At 41.5% G+C, this 23,491-nt stretch overlaps 4 protein-coding genes across 5 annotated transcripts in view; 1 reads left to right on the forward strand and 3 right to left on the reverse strand.

Moving 5' to 3' along the window:
• Positions 1-1,063: 1,063 nt before the first annotated feature.
• On the reverse strand, positions 1,064-8,687 carry LOC105382589 (dolichyl-diphosphooligosaccharide--protein glycosyltransferase subunit 2). Its single transcript, XM_048633080.1, has 10 exons — positions 8,521-8,687; positions 7,960-8,141; positions 7,471-7,739; positions 6,823-6,984; positions 6,137-6,284; positions 5,387-5,823; positions 4,375-4,522; positions 3,751-3,898; positions 3,099-3,326; positions 1,064-1,650 (listed from the first exon to the last, which is right to left on the reverse strand). Exons 1-10 carry the CDS (start codon positions 8,531-8,533, stop codon positions 1,505-1,507), a joined length of 1,881 nt encoding a protein of 626 aa, XP_048489037.1. The 5' UTR covers positions 8,534-8,687; the 3' UTR covers positions 1,064-1,504.
• Positions 8,688-8,782: 95 nt separating this feature from the next.
• On the forward strand, positions 8,783-9,523 carry LOC105382590 (ATP synthase subunit g, mitochondrial). Its single transcript, XM_011552499.3, has 2 exons — positions 8,783-8,942; positions 9,183-9,523. Exons 1-2 carry the CDS (start codon positions 8,924-8,926, stop codon positions 9,440-9,442), a joined length of 279 nt encoding a protein of 92 aa, XP_011550801.2. The 5' UTR covers positions 8,783-8,923; the 3' UTR covers positions 9,443-9,523.
• Positions 9,524-9,590: 67 nt separating this feature from the next.
• On the reverse strand, positions 9,591-12,533 carry LOC105382591 (28S ribosomal protein S29, mitochondrial). Its single transcript, XM_011552500.3, has 8 exons — positions 12,343-12,533; positions 11,859-12,072; positions 11,577-11,669; positions 11,245-11,390; positions 10,843-11,003; positions 10,334-10,475; positions 9,937-10,029; positions 9,591-9,821 (listed from the first exon to the last, which is right to left on the reverse strand). The coding sequence occupies exons 1-8, from the start codon at positions 12,418-12,420 to the stop codon at positions 9,633-9,635; spliced, it is 1,116 nt and encodes a 371-aa protein (XP_011550802.3). The 5' UTR covers positions 12,421-12,533; the 3' UTR covers positions 9,591-9,632.
• A 624-nt stretch (positions 12,534-13,157) lies between these two features.
• The window catches only part of LOC105398316 (NBAS subunit of NRZ tethering complex), a 34,389-nt gene continuing 24,055 nt past the window's right edge, over positions 13,158-23,491 (reverse strand). For both annotated transcript variants that reach the window (XM_048633129.1, XM_048633128.1), the window contains 15 exons: positions 23,257-23,378; positions 22,263-22,474; positions 21,787-21,974; positions 21,184-21,357; positions 20,568-20,728; positions 19,503-19,690; positions 17,710-17,846; positions 17,322-17,414; positions 16,862-16,984; positions 16,139-16,315; positions 15,348-15,601; positions 14,965-15,094; positions 14,067-14,181; positions 13,713-13,835; positions 13,158-13,522 (listed from right to left, as the gene is read on the reverse strand). In XM_048633129.1, the coding sequence (XP_048489086.1) occupies positions 13,223-13,522; positions 13,713-13,835; positions 14,067-14,181; positions 14,965-15,094; positions 15,348-15,601; positions 16,139-16,315; positions 16,862-16,984; positions 17,322-17,414; positions 17,710-17,846; positions 19,503-19,690; positions 20,568-20,728; positions 21,184-21,357; positions 21,787-21,974; positions 22,263-22,474; positions 23,257-23,378 (2,497 nt within the window). In that variant the 3' untranslated portion in view covers positions 13,158-13,222. The remainder of the gene's footprint in view (positions 13,523-13,712; positions 13,836-14,066; positions 14,182-14,964; positions 15,095-15,347; positions 15,602-16,138; positions 16,316-16,861; positions 16,985-17,321; positions 17,415-17,709; positions 17,847-19,502; positions 19,691-20,567; positions 20,729-21,183; positions 21,358-21,786; positions 21,975-22,262; positions 22,475-23,256; positions 23,379-23,491) is intronic.

The raw sequence follows: 23,491 nt of genomic DNA on the forward strand, positions 1-23,491 counted from the left end.
GAAATCTTCGTCATTGTTCGGCAACGGTCGTATTCCCGAGCGTTAGAAAACTATTATGTATTTAGAGTGGTTAAGTGCATTTTCTTCATGAAATTTTAGTATAATTATGTTATTGGTGCTAAAAGAGATAATTGATTTATCAGTAACGAAATTTGATTCGATAATTCATAATATTCCATAATATTAAAATTTACTTCGAAAATGTTACAGTAGGTACTTTTCAAGTATCTTACTGAAGCTGATGTAAAGATGGATGAAAGAAGGTTTGAATAACACAAGGTTTATATTATAAGGAGAAATTGATTTCACAGGTTTACATTAAAAATTTTAAATCTCAGTTCAAAAGTATTTACAGCACTGATTATTAAATTTCACATTAATAAAAATGTTTACATTAAAATCTCAGTTCAAAAGTATTTACAGCGCTGATAATTCACAATAATATTACAATTACAAACTTGCCCTCTTATTCATAGAGAAGTTTCAGAACGTTTTAACTAATAAACTGTTTTGTCCCTCTCCGACAAAGAACAATTTGTTCTTTGACAGAGAGGGACAAAAAAGTTTATTAGTTAAAACCTATTGTAACTTTTCTATGAATAAGGGGGTCAGTCTTTTGGGTGTGGCTTTATTGGCAAAGTGAAGTCTATCAATGTGACGCATATTTTATTCTTAAATGTGCCTCATAATATGGCATCGTCAAAAATAATTAAAGATGAAATTAAATTCACATTTGAAAAAAATAACAAGAACGATGTGTAATTGCAGCTCTTTATAATTCCCCAAAAGTAATATTGATCTTGACCTTGAGACCCTTGACTGATCGGTGACAGCCACCGACCGCCCAAATTGTTTTCGATTATGTGTCACATGATATTGACTACTATTTCTTTCGAACAAGGATCAAAATGCAAGTGCTTTGTTTAAGGCACTGATTCGGGTGTTTCCGGGAATACGACAGTTTGCGAAGATTTGCATGCGCATTATTAATATGGGAGAACTGTAGTTATAGTTGGAATTATGAGGTTAATTAGTGATAGGTCTAAATAAAATTCAGGTTGTCATTTTTAATTTATAAAATCATTTACTCATAAAAATTGCACTTTCATACATTGGTACGCTTAACGCTTCGTAAGTTTATTAACAGCGACATACATTTTACCCAGATAATTTTAAGGAGCAATCAATACCACCACTATTATCAGCAAAGTCTAGAGTTTGGAATAAATCTAGAAACTGACTTCATAAATAAAATCAACAATACGCAGTAAGATTAAGTTTTACCTTAACTTTATTGTGACACATCTCGCCTCATTTACACTATAACGCTAAACTGTGTTCGAATCTCATTCTTATTCCGACACGCAAAAATATATGAAACTATTAATTAGCTGATTGGCCACTTATTTCAACAGCCAATGAGAAGTGGTGTCAACTGTCATGAGCCATTCACGTGCGTGCCTTGTGCGGTGTGGGCGGAGCTTCGAACACGGACGGCGCAATCCTAGCGCGCCTTCGTCTTGTCGCTGACCAATCGGCGCAGCAGCCGGTGTCCCGACAGGAATGTGACCAGCGCAAGGGGCAATAGGTAGCGGACTGTCTCGAACATTGACAACTTCAGCCACAACACTCCGTAGAGAGCCAGGGAACCTGGGTAGGGGTAGAAAAAGTATGGTTAGTTATTATTATGTGACACTGCCAACTATGGATGTCACAGTGGATGGGATAAATCCCTATAGGCTGACATATAAAAATATTTATAATGTTCAATCAATTTATTTCGCATTTAAATTTAATTGGCATGTTCACTGACACGAAAGAAGAAGAATTTATAGGAATAGTTATTTATCGTTGATTATGAGAATACCCATAGATATAAAAACAAATTCCTAATCTAATATACATAGATTGCTGATCGAGCATGAGTAGCTTTGTAGGGTACGTGACTGATAACGGGTAAGAAGCCTAACCCTAATATTATCACAACAAATACCTAAGTTACAAAATTTGCTGGCCTAGTTTCAGAATACGGTTGTCTATGTTGTAATATTTGAATTTCAGTTGGATCCCTTTCACACGCGGCTGTAATTTATAAGTAATATTTTTAGATATATGTACATACTTCAAAAGGTATTTATAAACGTTATAGTTATTTTTTTGTTTCACTCACCGCCAAGACTCAAGTGGAACACAAGCGCGCTAGGCGTAAACGGGAAGGCCGACAGGTTGACCCTCAACTTGGCCCAAAGCCCCAGCAGCAGAAACAGCGGCGCGGCACACGCCAGCGCGAACAGATCGCCTCTACAGCTTCCAAACTGCCATCTTAATTTCTAATCACTAGTCAACTCACCGCCAAGACTCAAGATGAAACACCAATGCACTAGGGGTAAACGGGAAGGCCGGCAGCCCCAGCAGCAGCAGCAGCGGCGCAGTACACGCCACCTCTTTACAGCTTCTGTACAACTTTAAAAGCAAACTCACCGCCAAGACTCAGATGAAACACTAGGGCGCTCGGCGTGAAGGGGAAGGCCGACAGATTGACCCTCAACTTGGCCCAAAGCCGCAGCAGCAGCAACAGCGGCGCGGCACACGCCAGCGCGAACAGATCGATATCCCTCTACAGCTTCCAAACTACCAATTTCATTTCTACAAAACACTAAGAAACTCACCGCCAAGACTCAAATGAAACACGAGCGCACTAGGGGTAAACGGGAAGGCCGACAGGTTGACCCTCAACTTGGCCCAAAGCCCCAGCAGTAGAAGCAGCGGCGCAGCACCGGCGAGTGCGCACAGATCGATATCCCTCTACAGCTTCCAAACTACCAACTTTATTTCTAATCACTAGTCAACTCACCGCCACCGCGGTAGTCTTTCCAGGAACGCTCCCAGTTGACTCTCAGCCGCATACAACGTAATACTTTTTATATTTTACTCACAGCCAAGACTCAAATGGAACACCAGGGCACTAGGGGTAAACGGGAAGGCCGACAGATTAACCCTCAGCTTGGCCCAAAGCCCCAGCAGCAGCAACAACGGCGCGGCACAACCTATGGCGAACAGGTCGGAATTCTACAACTACAGAACCATAGCCCACTCACCGCCAAGACTCAGATGAAACACTAGGGCGCTAGGCGTGAAGGGAAAAGCTGAGAGATTCACTCTCAACTTCGCCCACAAGCCCAGCAGCAGCAGCAACGGGGCGGCACACGCCAGCGCGAACAGGTCGGACACGGCGCGCGGCGGCCGCGCCTCGGGCTCGCGGAACGAGTGCGTGATCTCGGGGAGAGGGCCCCGGTGCGGCTTGGCCGGGGTTTTTACTGATTCACCTGGTGGGAAGGGTGTTGGTTAGTTTAGGGTTTTGTATAGGGTTCTGGAACCAAATGACCACGAAAAGTTTGGAAAAATATGTAGTTGTTAAAAGCAATGAATTTTTATGATTATTTAGATAGGTGAAATGCAAAATGCTTGTCTTGAATTAGTTGGCAAATAATATAAAAAAGTAAAACACCAAGATGGCTACCACCATGGAGGTTATTCAAGAAAGTCCTGTGTACTGTTGAGGGGCTCTTTGAAGAAGCCAATGTACAGTTGCACAACGTTTTGCTGATTATCACGATACAAAGATCAAGACATCACAGCCATTAGTCATAATGTCCAAAATCTGACATCTACCAGCTCCATACCACACCAAAAAATGCAAAAAAATCTTATATTTATCTACAAGCACCACACCAAACCAATTCTACTAACCAACAGCAGTCCCATCCTTGCCGAAGTTGAACGCCAGTTGCCCCACCGGCCACGCCACGGGGTTGGACACGGCGCTGTCGCCCACGAACACGGACACGGTGTACACGCCGGAAAGACCGCGCAGGTGAGAGGAGAGAGAGGCTACGTTCTGGAATTATAGTGTTATTGTAGATTAATGAAATGTCACTTAGATATTAGTTTATCACTTGGTGTAATATTTAGTAGTATAGTAGTATTTTGTTAGTAGAAATTTATACAGTTGGAATAAGAATGAAATACGCGCTCTTATTGTTTAAAGCGATATCTTGGCAACCTTTATGTGGAGGAATGATTGATTGAATAGGCAACAGCTTTAAATATTCGTTAATTTCCGGACATTACTATAACTTTTTGTAAAATTGGCTATAAGTATGATTGGCAATGGACGGTTGGACATACATATAATATAATTTAGTGTGCGGATAGAAGTGGTTATGTCGGCGGAGACGGCATAAACCACAGGTGTGTATTTCGACCGATTCAAGAAGAGTCAAACTACACCAAAAACCGTCAATCAAAATTCACTACCTTCTCTGGTGGCTCTACCCTCTCTCCCTCAACTTTCAAAAATCTGACGACACTTACAAGTTCCACCTTATAGGCCTTGGTATTATCCGGTTCAGCAACAAAGATCGTCTCTTCATCGTGCTGCGCGCTGCCGATGTGCACGAAGGCTTGTTGCACGGCCACCGGCTTGTTGGCTTTGTCTCGGACAGAGAACTTGAGGGACACCCTATATGGATAAAAATGTACTGTAATGGTTGAAAGACAGAAATGAACCGTCTGATTGCACCTTTAGTGGACCAATTGAAAAGGGCTGCGGCTAATAAGGGTATACCCTGTGTGGATGGAGTACAGGTTAAAAATGTGTGTGGTTCCGCCTTGTCGCGGACAGAGAACTTGAGGGGGGAATGGAGATTAGTTTTCAGTTTAGTGGGGTAAGAGGAAGCGCAGCGTGCGATTGGTCATTAGTGGACCAATCGCAAAGGGGTGTTGCCAATATATTTTTTTGGATGTTAATGGGGCTGCCGCGCTACTGTAGTGCATCAGGTATGTTCGCGCAAGCTCGTGCTGATGATTTTTATGCGATCAGGCGAAAAAGAGTTGCATCGATGCTATTCAGATTGCGCGGCAGTACCAACTCCATCCTGAAGGTAATTGCAGATCGGACTAACGGTCCAATATTGGAGCACTGGGTGCGAATAGTGACGGGAATAGGCTAAGTAAAAATATGTATGATATATAGGATAAGTATTATTAGCTGTAAGTAACTAACATAGAATAAGCAACATTGTTACTGACAAATGATGGCTCTTGTTGGCTGAAATAAACGGTTTAATAATAATGGCAGGCATGATAATCATGCCGATGATTGACAGTGTATTGATGACACACGCGGTCTCCTCTCAAGAATGAAGTAACATAAGTACATTTATTTATTTCTAAATTATTTTTTGTTTACTCGCTAATAATCTTCACGGTCTTCTCTCGATAATGTAGTCGACCCAAATAGTTATAATTTCTTCGTCAGATCTAGGCCATTTAAGTTTTCTATCTTACTTACTACATCAGTACTTAGTAAAGTAATTGGACTCACTTCTGCATGTGATCAGCTTGCAGCACCTCGGACAGCTTGTTGGGGTAGGCCACGGTCGTGGTCTTGGGGCTGGTGGTGCCGTCCACGTCGCCCACTCCGATCTCCACGTTGGCGATCTGTATCTCTCCTAAAACAGCCACATTCACACTGGCAGTCTTCGAGCCAGCGCTCAAAGCGATCTTATAAACGCCGTATTGAGACTTAATCTTGCTGAGGTTGAGGACGAAAGTCGTGGGTTCGTTGGGCTTCTGTGTGAGTGGCTGTTTGGACAAGACGACGACGTCATCGGCCAGCCTGGTCCCTGATTGGGCGACGACTTCGCCGGCCTTGAGCCCGCGCACGGCGCGACCAATCAGATCCGTGATCGAGATCTCGATGCTGTCCGATTCAGATGTGATGTATTTCTTGCCTTTGATCGTGATCGCGATTGGGGTTGGCTGTTGAGGAAAACAGTAAGTTTTTTTGAGAGATAAACAGTACAAAGTGGATTTTTTGCCCAAACTATAATCATCATTAGATTAGATGACAGCAGAAATAGTTCAGTTTAGAGGGTATCAGGAAGCATTTATGTAAACCCGTCAAGGAAGGCATTCATCCACGCGCAGCACACATGTAGCTGTCGGACTCAAGGCACTTCAATGTAAACGAGAGAAAAGGCAGTTATCGCTACATTCTTCGTCACCATTCTCAGAACATCACTGGACTTCTTTTACACAACTATGCCGTAACCTGTGGATCCACAACACTGACCTCATCATCGGCGAGCGCGAGCGCGGCCTCGAGCAGCAACGCGGCGCCGCGGGCCGTGGTCACGGAGCGACGGGACAGCAGGTACTCCGCGAACTTCACGCGCTGCTCGGCGGTGAAGGGCGTCGGGGTGTTCTGCGCTTTGTATGTTCTGTAGGGTTGGGGATCAGGTTTTATAGAAGGGTATGGTAAACATTATAAAGGTCACATTACTTGTCGATTCAAATCAAAACTTTTGTTCTGTGCTATCTAAGACTTTTACAAATTTGATTCTTTGATTTAACATGGCAAATAACACTTTCGATCAAGAAGACATTGGTTACACTTCGAACCTGCTTCCGTATATGGGACCACTGGTTTGATTGTTGTGTATCTATGTATGTATTTTTGTCAAGTATCCTCCCTTTGCAACGGAGATTCGCTATCGTCTCGCATTTTCAGATTTTCGAAACTTATTGCACGATTATAGTAGATGTCCCATACATCTATTACAAACATCTCCTTTTCGGTAGTAACAGCTCATAAGCTTCAAGAATGATACATAAGATGGATGACTGCTAGAGATTGCTTAGTAATAAGGCCGCAGTTTTGTGCAGTTTTATTTACAAGTTATTCTTTTGCATTACATTAATGGTGCAAAATAAAGAGTATTCTTTAGAACTTATTATAACGTTTATTTATAAACGAACCTGACGACAGTCCCCAGCAGCGCGGCAGTGACGGGCAGGCCGCCCTCGAAGTGCAGCGCGCGCGCGTCGCTCTCGTCCGCGCCCTGTAGGACCCCCTCCGCGTGGCTCGCCGTCCACTTGCCGCAGCCCATGTGCTCGCAGAGGACGAATACGTAGCCGAAACTGTGAGGGAATGAGGTGGGAGGTTAGTCATTTGTTTTTGGGTTAAGGAAATTGGAGTGGTACGAAGATATTCATTTGTTTTGGAAATTCATAGCAATGAGACAATGGAAAAGTCATAGCAGGAGGTAGGAATGCCACTTGCCGCACCCCATGTGCTCGCAGAGGACAAACACGTAACCGAAACTAGGGGGGAATGAGGTGGAAGGTTAGTTTAATGATTGTATGCTGAAAAATCTGATAGAATACATTCTCAAATCAATGCTAGCTATTGTAGCCACTAACAAAGTTTTCCTACAAGGGATAGTATGCAGTTTGAGATTGTAACAATATATCCCTATTGTATAAAAAGTGTGTAGGTAACATGGTCTAATAGGTAAAAGTGCTATAATCATTTAATAACTTTAGATGTATGCAGTGCTATTATTTATTTACTCTTCAGTTAAATGCTGATAAATATTGTTTTTATTTTATGTTAACTAAACTTACTTAGCTGGTGAATCATCTTTCTTCAACAGCTGAATAAGGTTTTTCAGGGCATCCTCTTTGTCGAAAATGGTCCCTTTTCCCAAGGCTTTCATGGCATACACAGCGTGGTACAAATCAGGGATGGTGGCGTCGGCCTTGTCCAGCACTTGGACCGGCACTTCCATGATGGTCGGCTTTAGGATGTTCAGGCAGTTGGAGATGGCAGCTGCATTTGTCAGATAGAATATGTGCTCTACATTCTTTGGATCATATTTGGCATTTTTCAAATCCTATAAAAATAAACAAGGTTGTTAATTTAAAAGAATCTTTGATTGAAAGACACTAGTGTAGTTAAAGTATAGAGTGCACTGCATATTCTTGCATGACAAAAAGGAGGACATAAATATTATAAAGCCACAATAAAGTCACATTTATGGCTAGAGATATTTGCTGATTTCTTTAAATTCAATTTGTTTTAGAGAACAATATAAGTAGGTTTCAGTTATGTACCTCACAAACATTGGGTATCTTGGCATTAAGTTGTTTCAGTCCCTTCAATGCATAGTATAGAGAAGTGATATCCTTGCTCCTCACATTATCCTGTAATATGCCTTGCAGCCGGTTCACATCTATTGTGCTTTGAATTGTGTTGGCATTTATAAGAGCCAATGCACTTACAAGTAGGAATAGTACTGGAAATAAGAAACAAACAATATTATGGGATCTCCTTTGATGTGGTAATATTGGCTATAATGGTGGCTAAATCGGTAAGTAATCTTTAGTTAGATGTGGCCTGTTTCATTGATTTATTGCAATGTCAGTGTTAACTAATGAAAAATAACAATACAATCTACAAATTGTACACTGACGTGTCCCTCCGGACGCCCGGTTCGATGAAATCAAAGTAAATGTAAAATACATTCTTAGCTATAGAATATGATAGAGTACAACAAAATAAACAGTTTTTAATGGGATTAAGCAAGCTATTACCACGATAATCTAAATAATGTGATAGGAAATATCGGCAAGCATGCCAACGATGTTAATTTGAAGATATAAGCAAAGTTTTACCTTTATGGTACATTTTAACTAGTTACCCATACAGAGTAATTCCCTTAGTTTTAATTTTAAATCAGTCTTTTGCTATTTACTGGGCGTAATCACAGAAAATAAAGAAAACTTTAGGTAAAAAGCCGGCCAACAGGTTGACAAATTGACGGAAATTCATCGACGTAGCATAAAGAGTTACCATTGCTAAAAATTCTAAGTTATTTTGAGTCTGGCAAGGTTATATTTCTGTTTGGTAAGTTGTGAACCTTATCGCCACACATTTTGGTAGTTCTTGAAATTTTTGACATGGCCCATCAAATGGTAGATTTTTTGACAGATGTCTGAATGAATTTTCAATCAAATTCCAATTTCGGAAAATAGGGTTTGGTTCTACTAATATTAGCGTTCTATTGTTTCAATTAAAATGGCAGCCTTAATTAACAGTAAGTTAGTTCACTATTTACGAAGTGAGAAACTGAAAGCGGTGCTACAATTTTGATATAGTGGTTATGTAATTCCGCAATATTTTGAAGGTTATCATATTGGATGTAATCCTGGATATAATCATCATCTGCTCATCTTACTACAGAGTTACCTATTAATTATAACACTTTCCATCCCCAAGAACATCTACGCAACTCCCACTAACCAAATGAATTAAATTTAACGTTTCTTTTTTCCAGATGCCATGGCCCAGGCGAGGCCCAAATTGGCCATCTTCATGAAGTATGCTAAAGTAGAGCTGGCCCCGCCTAAGCTGAGCGAGATGCCGCAGATCAAGGCTGGCATCAGCAAACTGCTGACAAGCGCCAAGACCGGAGCATGGAAACAGCAGACCATTAAGCAGGCAACCCTCAACACCCTGGTTGGCATGGAAGTGTGCTTCTGGTTCTACGTAGGAGAGTGCATCGGCAAACGCCACATTGTCGGTTACCAAGTTTAAGTTTCTCGTTCCAGTTAAGGTTAAGTTCAACTCTGTAGATATTTATGATCAGTAAATAAAGTATTTGGTTTTGCCAGCAAATCTTTTTTGTATTTATAAACTAATAAGTCCATGATTCTAATAGAATAATGAATGAAACTCTGACAAAACATACTAATTACATAAATATATTAAGAGTGTACAACTAGATTTACAAGGGTGCACATAGCTCCATAAATTTGTAAGGGTTTGCTGAACTAGCCAGCTTCAACTCAGTGTCAATTTCTGCAGGTCCTCTCAGCCAGAGCCGGTCCCTGTAGTAGCTGGCGCAGCTCAGGAATTCCTTCTCTGTATATCTTCCCACTGGTATAGGCACAAAGGGGTCTATGTGTTCAAAACCCTGAAACACAGATAGGTGATAAAATTGTAATTAGAAATTGAAATGTAGACACACAAACTTAAACTTACAATTAATAGTTATTGATAACTTCAATGATTTGTTCATAATATTTTACCTTCTTGTAGAGTAAATACTTGGGCAGGAAGCTCTCAGTATGATCTTCTGGTATGGCTAGTTGATCAGCAGTGAGCACAATAACACCATTTGTCTGAAAATAAATAAAAGCCATGTGCATTCTACATCTGAACATAGATTGGTTATGAAGATAAGACAGTCAAACTAAGATAAAATATGAAAGTTTAAGTTTAGGCTGTGTTCTCAGCAGACAAACTGTTTGCAACCAACTAAGTTTGCAGTGTATTGGTTGAAAATTCAGTTGGCTAGTTTTACGCTCACTTTACGCAATTTGCAGCTTTACACGCGCCTAGTGACCAACAATCGGTTAGCCTACTGGGAATGCAGCCTCTTTGCTAGCAAAGAGTTTAGAGAATTAACTACATTATGGATCTTACCCAGTCATTCTTGGTGAGTTCTAGGAATGAGTGGGTTAGAGTCACTTCCTCTGGCTTCACAGTTCTCTTGGTGGAGGTGTAGAGTCTGGTCTCAGGGTAGAAGAAGCAGTTGAAGCCATCTATCGCCACAAATGTCTTGCACCTGTTCCAAATTGACAAAGATGATTAATCCCTGTGTAGGTACTCTCCAGTGATGTGTAGATACTCCCCAATGATGTGTAGGAACTCTCGTGATAATTATGATAGTCCAACAGTCATATGGGTCAAACCTATTGCCATAAAAAATATGTGTTGTGTTTATCTTTATGCACATCAAACAGCATTACTATGACTGAAAATGTTGTAACTGTTTCCTACTTTAGCTTTGGTGCACGATCTGAGGTTCCATCCGTGAGAGCACTAACATGTCCACCTGTAATATAATCTAATACTACAATTTCGGAAAACTCAGTCTACCAGGGAGAAATAAAATAAAAAAAAACTAGGCCTCAATAAAAGCTCCAACTCACACTTTGCTGTCAGACAGCAGTTTGACCTCCTTGACGATGGCGTCGATGACGTCACATGCGTACTTGACGCGGCTGATGCCGTGTTCCACCAGCGCCAGCAGCGGCGCGCCCGCCGGCGTCGTCTCGCGCTTGCTCCACACGTAGTCTTTGGATATCTTTAGCTGGAGGGAAGAGATTGTGAAATGAAACTATTTGTTTTTGAGTAGACTTGGTGATTTAGTGAATCTTTGCTAGTACTTGTTGATGTAGTCACTTTAGCTTCTACTGAAGCTTTTATAAATAACAGTTATAAGAATAGGGAAGGTGATCTAGGTGGTATAGGTATTACGTATGTTAGGCCTTTGATAAATCATAATATAACATTTCATAAGGACTAAGGTAGTATTTAAAGCAAAATTTTACCTCTTCAGACTTGAGCATTGCCTGGTTCTGTGTCTTGAAGTGGAAGAGCCAGGCGGCGGCGTCCAGCGGCACGTCCACCATGCCTTCGTGTGTGGCCGAGTTGGACATCTCCTTGTGACGGGGCAGGCGCCGCAGCCACTCTGACACTATGAGTTGAAAGGATGTGGGTGTTAATGAAGAGTAACAGAAGATGATTATAATATTGCAATGTTTCTATTGATAAAAAAAATACATTTTAATAGTTTCTAAAGTAAATGATGATTATTGATGATTATAAAAGATATTTTGATGCTGTATGATAAATATTGTAAAATATATTCATAGTTACTTACCCCAAGGAACATGAATAATCAGATATCCATTTTCAAATGCATAGTGCAGCAGATGAGCCATGGTTAGTGACTTGCCAGTCCCATTTTCGCCATCTGTTATCTGATGCTAAGGAAATTATGAGAGGGCAAAACTGGATGTTGGAAAAATACAGTATCTGTTACATGTTTATATCTATGAGCTTTGCAGCAACATAAAAGATAACCCTGTGTCAATTTAGCTAATTTGTTAATACACCATAATTTATATATCTGGAGGCATGAGATGAAAATGGTAAAGGATACAGAGTAGATATCTAATAGCGGGCTTGTTGAGGTCGCTGGCCTTGATGCAGTCAATGACGTCGAGTGCCGGCCGGCGCACCATCACTGCTGCTTCAGTGAAGGTCTTTGTCTGTTTTGCAAAACTCCGGGGAAAGCCACCATGACTGAATAGTGTCTTACATAAATCTTTGTCCATTGTGTAGAACAAGCCAGTTTGGTTTTCATTATGCTGGGACTGAAAATAACATGAGATGCAATTATGGAGCCAAATATAAATAGATTTAAAACTGGTGAGCTACTTATAATTTAATTTCAATGGGTGGATTTCAGTTACTAGTAAACATAACCTATTTTCGCAAGAAATAAAATTAAATTCATATAAGGTCTTTATGCGGGAATTAACTAGGTAAATATACAAAATGATTTACATTTCTTAATGAGGTAAATAAGGAAACCCTAAAAATACCTAAAGTCTAACTATATAAAAAATAATATAAAAACTTACAGGCGAGTTTTCAGTGGTTCTAAATGTAACAGATTGTGAATATCTTCTGTAAAAATGCCTCCAGCTTCTGGACAGCATTTTGATTTATAAAACTGTTGTTATTGCGGTTTACTATTAAGATTTATTAATGAATTTCCTTGAAAAACTCAAATCACAACATAACCTCCAAATAAAATTAAAGTGACAGTGACAGTTGAGTGTAGTTCGTTTCGTTCAGAAATGTCGACGTTCCACACTTTTCGCTTGGTCCTAATAAGACTAAGCTCAGAATAATAAAGTTTTTATACAAACTATAAAGGAACCGTGAAGGAACTTCATTCAAACTGTTTTTTTTAACTAGTCGCCCCTCCGCAACCCCACCTCTTTTCTTTGTCTTATGGGTCGATTACACCTAACGAGTACAGTGGCGAGTCAGTGTACTCGGCCGCGCACTCGGTCGCTTGCTAGCCGTTCATTGGTCGAGGATCGGCCGAGGACACTGACTCGCCACTGTACTCGTTAGGTGTAATCGACCCATTATGTTTTATCTTTGTACATAGGTATTTTACGGTGGCCTGTGCCTAAAAGTATACAGGTGGAGTTTTTAAAATAGCGATCCCTGATGATGAAGGGACCAGCTACATCTGTTATAAATCCGGGGACGTGTTGTGTGTGATGTGTGTAGCAGTGGTGTTTATGTGGATGTGCTTGAGCAACATGTGAGCTTGAGATCGCTATTTTAAAAACTCCGCCTGTATACTTTTAGGCGCAGGCCACCATACCTTGTGCCTCGGGGGTAGTTAATGTTTATTTGAAATAGGTACAAACAAGAAATATTGTCGGATAATAAATCATTTATTGAATATATTAATTCTTAAATATTTAAATACATTTTGCTTAATTAATTAAAGAAGTTTTTGTAATACATAACTGATTGCGAGAAACCCCGTAAAGGCGCCGGCACGCCTATAGCGAGCAGTTTCAGATGGCCCGCTTCCGCTACAAAGTTTGCTTTGAGCAACTCGGTTGTAGCCCACTTGACATCGTATTGGTTAACTGGTTCACCATTAGATGACTCTCTATTCAGGATGAAGTTGGTGATAGACGAGTAGAATGGTGTAGAAACAAGTTTAATAAATAACCCACTATCTAGGAGGTCTTTGACTAGGTCGTCTTCAATCTCTGCATTTAGAAGAGCAGTCTGAAAAGAGAATAAGAATAATTTTAGTATCAATCCACATTTTTTAACGAATAAAAAACAGATAAATACACCCCTGGCTGACCTTTATCGGAAATCCAATGTTACAAACAGCACACTTTTACTTAACAAAGAGTTAAAATAAATGAAATAGCCGTACAAGGAAAGAAGTTAAGAGTGAGTAGGTATTTACCTTATGCTGCTTGGCAAGAGTTGGAATGAGCTCCAAGGAATGTTCGCATTTGCTTAAAATTATCACCCAAATTAGATTTATGACTGCGTCACCCTGTACATTGTTTGATAGCCACTGGAGCTCCTGAAAAAAGAGATAACATTAAAACGTTTCGCTATACAGTACACAATAAAGACCATCTTCTACCGTCAAAGCCTTAAGCACTACCTTTCAACATCACCAAAGGTTACCAGGTAGAAAATGATGCTAGCATTAAGTTCGCCTTTGTACCAATTTACTTTGTCCAATAAAGAATTTAATAATACCTTTATCAATGACTTATCTTGAAGATATTAAATTAATCTCATAGGTTACCTCTTCCACCAGCACAGGTTTCCGCAGCAATAGTTTGATAAGAACCAGACTTTCCTTTTGATCTTCATTCTTCAAAAGCGTTTGTATGTAGTCGCAGTGCAGACTTCGAGATTGTCTGTGGAACAAACACTGTTATTAATATAAATTTGCAAGTAATCCAATAATTTTAACAACATACATAGATAATTTTTGGTTTCGTTACAAAAGCTGGAATACTTTATCAGTGAAGCAATAGACCTTTGTAAAGTCATAGAATAACAATACTCGTTATTTTATGGTCAAGTTCATTGACCTGCCTTAGCGTCGATCTCTGATAAAAAGTCATCCTCATCATTTCCTATTACAGTATTGTGCAAATTAATGTGAACACCAGTGAAAATTTGAAAAAAATACATTTATTAGTCCTAGAATAAAAAAACCAGACATATATTAATACAATTTAAGTTATTTTAATAGGAAATGTGTCCTCCCCGGCTTTTATAACTTTTTCAACACGTTTTGGCATAGAATCGACAAGGTTTTAACAGTTTTTTGATATTTACTGGTCTAAAAAACTTGTATGGATTACAGCCTCAATCATTTTAGTTTTTCTTGTGCAATCCGTTTTACGAAGTCTAACTATCACGATGGCCCCCTTATTTTCAAGGGGATTAAGTGCCGGTGAGTTCTCTGGCCATCCAAAGGCATGATATCTTGTTGTCTTTGAAATATTTAAGCATAATCTTGGACACGTGGCGTGGAGCCGAATTTTGTTCATAAACTTATTGACCGTTAGCATCAACTTTTCTTCACTTGTGTTCACATTAATTTGCACAATACTGTAGTTGTAGTAAGTACAATATAAATGAATATAAAGTCTTCAGAAAAAAACTTTAGTCTATGGAAATTTCATACATACCCGCCATTCCGCGTCGGCGGCCAGCAGTTGAGGACGTCCACTAGCGCTTTCTTCCTCTGCCACGAGTCGGACAACTCGAGGAACTTCATGAACGCCTCCCGTCTGCCTTCGTCACTGAGTAGGTCTTCATCTGTGGAATATGGAGTGAACCGTCAGAATAATAACAGCCAAAGTTTGCAAGCTGGTTGAGGATTGATTAATAGAAACTTTAAAAACAACCATTATTAAGGTTACTGGAAAATGGAGGGTTGTGAAATTAATGCAGTAAAATGCGAAGGACAGAAAAACACGGACATACATATGTAAGTACGTGGAGGGTAAATAGGTATGACTTGTACTTACACAAAGGGCTAAGCATACAAACATAGGCATCCGAGACTCACCAGTCAAATCCTTCGCAAAGCCCGCATCAGCCCACTCCGTCTTGAACAAATCCAGTGTAAACTCCACAATCTTCATCATATCATCGCCGTCTTGAATTTGGTTCTTCTGTGTGAGCGATAAGAGCCCTATTTGCTTGTGCGGCGGGAGACCATAGACTGAGGCTGTGTGCATCACTTTGTCAAGGAGTTCTTCTGATAGTTTGACACCTTCTTTGAAGTAGTTCGTCACACGAGATACCAGCGTCTGAACGGCACTGTGAAGCACATTTTATGTAATGAGTAGGTACATATGAAAAAAAAACAGGTCTCAATATTAAAATACGTTCCATGAAAGAAATTTCATTGTCATCGCTCTGTGAGCAACAACCACTCCTTGTATGAGTTGGTTAACTCTAGGAGAGGATCAGAGGTCATCATCTCAAACCATCATGTCCCTACTGCTGGGGCACGGGTCTCCTTCCAATGAAGGAAGGGGTTAGGGAGAGGACATAATGTACAAAAAAACTTTTTCACAGCTCACATTCATGCAATTCTTATATTTACCCTAGACTTAAGATATAATATCATAAACGAGTACATACATACATACATACATCCATCCTGACGTCCCTCAGCAGGGACAAAGGGCCTTGAGTAGATTTCTCCATTTGGCTCGATCTTGGGCAGCGGCTGCGAGATCCTCCCACTTCATTCCCACAACTTTTGCCTCATTCTCCACAGAATGAACGAGTTCATAAACGAGTAGGGCGTAATTAATTAACATATATACACGTAACAGATAGGTAACTCACGGCAAATCATCCACATACTCCTCCACGGCGTAAGTGAACACGTCGTCCGGCTGTATATCTAGGTGCAGGCACTGTATCAGCGTGCAGAAGGCGCCGGGCCGCGTGGTTGTCTCCATCATCAGTCGGCACAGCGGCCGCCGAGCCTTCGGGACTGATCCGTGGCTCTTCTCTATGGCTCTGGGGATAAGGGTTAGTTAGAGTAGATTGTACCGAGAGTTTGCTTACGATGCTGTAATCTATTACAGTTTTGGTTAGATTAATATCGTATACTATAATGTAAGACTACGGTTCCGCCGCGCCGCCGTCATCGCATTCACTTCAACTGACCAGTAACTTGAGGCTTTGGAATCCTGGAAATGGCACTACTGCGGACCCGTAATTAATAGTAATCAATCAGACAATGAGTTACTTGTAGCGCTAGTGCTAGACAAAATTGTTAGCTTACTTTCGTCCAGAGCGGAATTTATGTAAACGATGGGGTAAAAGTATTCTGGAGTGGAGGCCGCGACTAGGCAAACGTAGGGTGACGACTTGCGAAAGGTGGCTGGTTATGATTGGATGCGGAAAGCTAAAGATTTCATCCAGTGGCGTGCTTTGGGAGAGACCTACGTCCAGCAGTGGACTGCTATAGGCTATGTATGAGAGCGGAATTTATAGTACCTTACAGTAGTAGACGTTTACGGTATGATGATGGTGTGGTGCTTAGTATATAGTATAACTTACGTCCACACTTCGTGGCCGGGCGCGTTGCTCGCGATGATGGCCTGGATGGTGTCGGAGTGGAAGTTGTCGAGGAAGCGCGCCCACCGCGTCAGCTCCTGGCCCACCTGCGCCCACGACGACTCACTGCAATGTGGGGATAATTCATAAAAGACGACGAAGTTCACAGACTAATATGACATGAAAGTTACAGTGGGCCGGCTGCGGCCGTGTCGGAAGAAAGGGTTATAACCTGTAAAACGTATGGATGTAATAAATATCTTTTGGTAAGACGCCGGGTTCTCGAGTTTATACCACCAACAGGCAAATGAAGCGTGGGATGTCGTACAGCTTACTGGACCAGACAGCGATCTGGTGGTGGTTGGATGAGAAGGGTTCTGATCGTCCATTTGATAGTGTTGTAGTTCGTGGTTTAGATTAAAATCTTTCGCGTATAAAATTAATAAACAAATGAAATACTCACTTTTTATTGATTTTGATATTGTCGTTCTCTTGTTCTTGTTGGCAGTAGTCCACGGCTTGCATTATCATCAAGTTTCTTGTACCGGCTGGCACCCTAGGAAAGATGTACAAAGTTATTAATGTACCGTGTACGTTTGTAGTATTCAAACAAATATTACCTATCCGTACTTTAGTTATAAAAGCTATGATCCTATATCGACCACACTGAGGGCTATTTTGTCACACTTTTAACAATGTAAACTAATCGCAACTTAATAGCACTGAGGTAGTGCAGCGTTTGTACAGATAGATAGCGACTCCTTACAAATTTGTGTTCAGTTTTCACTTCTGTAACTGTATAATGATTTACATAGTATAACCATTTCGCAAGCTCCACTACTCTATCTTACCTCTCGCAAGCCTCATCGCTGAAGCAAGTGTTGCTGACAAACGTAAGCAGGTCCTCTTTAGAGAGCTTGTTGAAGTAGCTGGCGCACTGCCGGTACTGCTGCATCCACTTCTTGTTCGTCGCGCTGGTTGGCGACACCTGCATACAAATACAGCAATTTGAATGGAATTGTTTACTCATAGAATAATTAAAAGCCATTTTTTTTAAATATTCTATTCAAAGTACTTTTGGTATGTAACATTGCTTTAAGATATAAGCCTGCTGTTATGTACTGTTATCGATCATGTAGGATATTTTCAAATGTTTTGAATTGTTTCGCTTCCTATCGAGAATCGATAGGAAGCTAACAGCGTTATATTAGGTCCTTACATATGAAATTGGCGTTTTGTCGTACTGGCCACTTTGATCTCAAATATTACCTTTATGGTTAGGAATTCCAAATTCAAATTCATACAGCTATTTACTCATGCATTTGTGTTTCAAACCCCTTAATTCATTTGTTTTTTCTTCTTTTGTTTTTTTCTTTGTGTCACTCTGTTTACAAAATGGAAAACTTGAAATATCGCGTTATTTACGAGTATGAGTTCCACGGTGTCGCAAAAGAAAACACAGTGCGTTTTTGGTTCCAACGTTTTCGTTCTGGAAATTTCGACCTGCAGAACAAGCCTCGTGGACGGCCGGAGACCAAAGTTGATAATGAAGAATTGAAGGCTATTGTGGAAGCGGATCCATCGCAAACCAGCACGTCCGAGTTAGCTGCAGGCTCCGGTGTTAGTGATAAAACTATTCTAATCCACTTGAAGCAAATTGGGAAGGTGAAAAAGCTTGAAAGGTGGGTACCTCATGAATTGAGTGAAGCAAACCGACAAACGCGCGTCGACTGCTGCGTTACGTTACTCAACCGGCACAATAATGAAGGAATTTTAAATCGAATCATTACCTGTGATGAAAAGTGGATCCTCTACGATAATCGGAAGCGCTCATCGCAATGGCTGAACCCTGGCGAACCAGCCAAATCCTGCCCTAAGCGAAAATTTACTAAAAAAAGTTGCTTGTAAGTGTTTGGTGGACTAGTGCCGGTGTCGTTCACTACAGCTTTCTTAAATCTGGCAAGACGATTACGGCAGATATCTATTGTCAGCAACTGCAAACCATGATGGAAAAGCTAGCTGCTAAACAACCGAGGCTGGTCAATCGCTCTAGGCCACTGCTGCTTCAGGACAACGCTAGACCACACACTGCACAACAGACGGCTACCAAATTAGAGGAGCTTCAATTAGAATGTCTTAGACATCCACCGTACTCTCCGGACCTTGCTCCAACAGATTACCATTTTTTTCGCAATTTGGATAACTACTTGCAAGGAAAAAAATTCAACTCCGATGGGGCAGTCCAAACCGCCTTCAAAGATTTTATTGATTCCCGCCCGAATGGTTTTTTTAGTAAGGGGATCAATGAACTACCTATGAGATGGCAAAAGTGCATACATAGCAATGGTACATACTTTGATTAATGTAATATATTTCATTTAAAAAAAAAAACGACTTTATGTTCCTCCTATAGAAAACGCCAATTTCATATGTAAGGACCTAATATTTATAAGACGCACAGATAAAGAAATAATATGAAATTGGGGGCCGTTACATAAGTGAGAGTAGATAAAGCATGAGTCTGTCCGCCATTAACACATCATTAATATATCTGCATGCGCCACATCTAGCGAAAATACGATTAACGGGCGTACCGTCAACCTCACAACACTCAACTTTTTTTGTCAACCGTACAAATACTTACACTAAAGAAGTACTTCGTAAGCCACATGGTATACAACACGTTGACGGGCACGGGTATCTTGAACGCGGGGGGCAGAGTGCGCAACAGCTTGGTCAGCAAGCCCACGTTCTCGGGTTTGATGATTTGTAGGATGTGCGCGGAGAACTCTTCAGGTGACGGTTGTTCTAGTAGCAGCTTGTAGTTTAGTTCTGTGGGAAAGAAATACATGGAGTGTAAGATGCGTCTTAATGAAGACAGATGAATGACGAAGTAGTAGAACAGTATACTTTAGTCCCCTAAGACGGTACCCGATAGAGGCTGGATGGAGCGACCCCACGGGCAAAATGTTGTAGTGACCTTTGATATAACATGTGGCCCACAATGAAGTGGGCGTCTTCCGGTAAAATTAATATTAATTGGCGCGAGCGACTCAACATGCTCGGCGGAGGCATTTAATATTAAAAAACAAATAAAACATAGCTTAAAAAAGTGATCCTATAAGGGTTCCTTTTTCCTTTTGAAGTACGGAACTCTAAAAACGTTTTTTTTTGACATACGCATCAAATATCCGGGGTTAGATATAACATGCTTCACACGTAGGTTTCGGCTTAGAATACCCTTTTTGTAACACCCTGTATATAATTATAACGTACCCGGTGAAGCAGCCTTAGCCTTCTTCAGCAGTTTGATATGCTCGGCGGGCGTGAACCCGCAGACCGCGGCGCGCTCGTCGATGGTCCTGAGCAGCGTGAAGTAGTTGATTCCCATATCTCTGTGTCTCTAGCCAGTACTATAAGGTGTCTTCACAATCAGCCAATAATCATCCACTTCTGGACATAGGCATCTCCCAAGGAGCGCCACAACACTTGGTCCTCGGCCTTCCTCATCCAACCATTACCGGCTAACCGCCTAAGGTCACCAGTTCAGCGGGCAGGAGGGCGTCCCACGCTGCGTTTGCCTGTTCGTGGTCTCCACTCGAGAACTCGTCTACCCCAACGGTTATCGGTTCTTCGGCAGATGTGACCAGCCGACTGCCCAAGGTGTCTTGATATAACTTAAATTATAGTAAAATCCACTATAAATTACCTGGCGACGCCGCCTTAGCCTTCTTCAGCAGTTTGACATGCTCGGCGGGCGTGAACCCGCAGACCGCGGCGCGCTCGTCGATGCTCTTGAGCAGGGTGAAGTAGTTGATGAGCACGTTGTGCTCGTCCCCGGGCAGGTCGTCCCATATCTCTGTCTCTAGTCTGTAAGGGTGTAAATAATTTAATGTAATCTGTAAAATCAGTATACAGTAGGTTTGATACGTTATATGACAGATGCATCCTTTGTACAAATAACTTATTAACTACTGTTTAGGCAATACACGATGAATGACCAAAGCTAAATAGCGTCGCATTTATAGACGAGGGGTTTTAATGTCTAGTACCTTGACTGTAGAACTTAATTTAATTTCCGCAAAAAACAAGAGGTATTTAGAGTTTTAAAATTAATTTCTAGAAGCTAGGTAATAGGTTAGGTATTAGGGGGATAACTATAACTAACATAACTTTGAATTGTTCAAAATAACGTAAAATTATTGCAATCGGCAACTATTTTATGATAAATCCCGAGTCCGCGTTGTTCTATGATGATAATCATGAAAACTTTTTCGTTTGTATAAACAAGCTTCACACGGCAAACGGGTCAGATAAGTACGTACCTCTCAACAGCAGTCTGCTTATCAATATTAGACGGCATCAAGTCGACGATCTGCTGTATGGCGCTGTGGTCGCGGATGACGGTGCCGGCGTGCTGAAGCCACAGCTCGATGGACTCGATCTCGTACTTCTGCGAGAGGGAGAACGCGAACTCTATGTGCTCTGCGTTTGCTGATCTGTGGAGAGTAGTTTGTTTTTGTTGTGTCAAAAGAATCTAGAGTTTTTGCAAAAAGGACTTCAGTTTACTGAAGCAGGTAAAGGCACATTTACCTAAAATTCATGGCAAAAAATGTAAGAATTCAATAAGTGCCGCCATCTATTGGTGAAATGCGATGATTGTTATGTATATGAAAGGACATTGGAACGGTAACGCATCAACGATGACTTCGCTAGAATAAGAATTCGTCCTATGTTTTATAGCAGAGCGTCATTTCACAATCGATAAATAATTGTAAAATATAAATATTTCATCCAATTGAATATTTGATTACATTTGTTCGCGACTAATCACAATGCACGTTATTACTACCAAACGTATACGAAAGAACTTAATTTATCGAGTTGTACTTAGCTTAGCATATCTGTAAAGTGTACTCAGAACTCACCGAGCCATACGGTACACAATCTGCTTCCTATAGTCCTCGTCCGCAGTGAACATGGCGGCGTTGATCGTGTAGCCAAACTTCTTGACCCGGTCCACCTCCACCATCACCATGAGCTTGTCCAGACACGCGCGGATCAACTTGAGCTGGTCGGTCGACGCGTTGTTGTGGATTACTGTGTTGCGCGCCATCTAGCGGGATAGTGGGCAAAATTAGTTTTTTTTGGATGATTTACGGCGACTGGATACTGGGCCGGTGGCCATGTCAGTATTCTTATCCATGCTATCAAAATAATTATAATACAGTTTGAATCTGAGGAAAGAGTCGAGTCGTACAGTGTTGAGTAGAGTGAGGTCCACATCACAATATAGACATTCTGGACACTATGCACAGGAAGTAGTGGGTTTACGAAGAAGGGTGCTTCAAACACGAGTGCTCAATAATATAAATTACACAGCTAAATTAAAACGTGCACTCACATTAATAGGCTTCGTCAGATACACGTTGTCTCTCAACTCGGGCGTGTTGCACTTAATGAGCGTGGCGTATAGAGCGGCGCAGATGGCCGTGTCAGTATTCTGAGTCTCCAACGTGCGTCGCGTCAACTCGCCATCTTGTGTTGAGCGCAGTAAACACGCCACGGAGTATGCTGTGTCTGAGTATAGGGTCTCTTCGGCACACTTTTGGAAAACTGTGGGCAAATGGTTATAATGTTTATTGTGAGGTTCTATTTGAGATTGATTGTAATTAGTTGAATTTGAGTCATTTATTGGTGTAGAGGTAGATAGACTTTTTATAAATGCAATTTAAAGAGTTTAGGATTTCCGGACGGTTTGTAATCTTGCTCTATTTGACCTGGTCTTGCGGCTCTGCGCGCCGAAGCGCTGTGGATAGATATTAAACTTAGTAAAATATAGCAGAGTCCTAGGCCGCTTTATACAGATACAGATGCTTATTCCTGAGGAATAAAGTAAATTTTCCCTTGAAAGCCAATAAATGAGACATACACTGTATGGATTTTACAGCTGTCATATAGACCGGTGGTCTGTGATGTTGCTACAGTACCCTGAGACTCCATGACGGGGTCGTGCGGCTCCGCGGCGCCGAGGCAGCTGTGGATGGTGACACATACAATAGAACAGCTGGTCTGTGATGTTGCTACAGTACCCTGAGACTCCATGACGGGGTCGTGCGGCTCCGCGGCGCCGAGGCAGCTGTGGATGGTGACACATACAATAGAACAGCTGGTCTGTGATGTTGCTACAGTACCCTGAGACTCCATGACGGGGTCGTGCGGCTCCGCGGCGCCGAGGCAGCTGTGGATGGTGACACATACAATAGAACAGCTGGTCTGTGATGTTGCTACAGTACCCTGAGACTCCATGACGGGGTCGTGCGGCTCCGCGGCGCCGAGGCAGCTGTGGATGGTGACACATACAATAGAACAGCTGGTCTGTGATGTTGCTACAGTACCCTGAGACTCCATGACGGGGTCGTGCGGCTCCGCGTCGCCGAGGCAGCTGTGGATGGTGCTGACCTGCAGCAGCGAGCTCGCCACCGCCGGCGTGCGGTCCGGCACCGCGAAACATGAGTACCTGGAACATTACAGGAGTCTGTGATACACGGGATGAAACATAGTCATGGAAATACAGTAACTTAAGAGGGAGTTACGAATTTGTACTGAACAACCGCTCTATATAGTCCACCA

Source organism: Plutella xylostella, chromosome 5 (genome assembly GCF_932276165.1).
Source record: "Plutella xylostella chromosome 5, ilPluXylo3.1, whole genome shotgun sequence".
Lineage (NCBI taxonomy): Eukaryota > Metazoa > Arthropoda > Insecta > Lepidoptera > Plutellidae > Plutella > Plutella xylostella.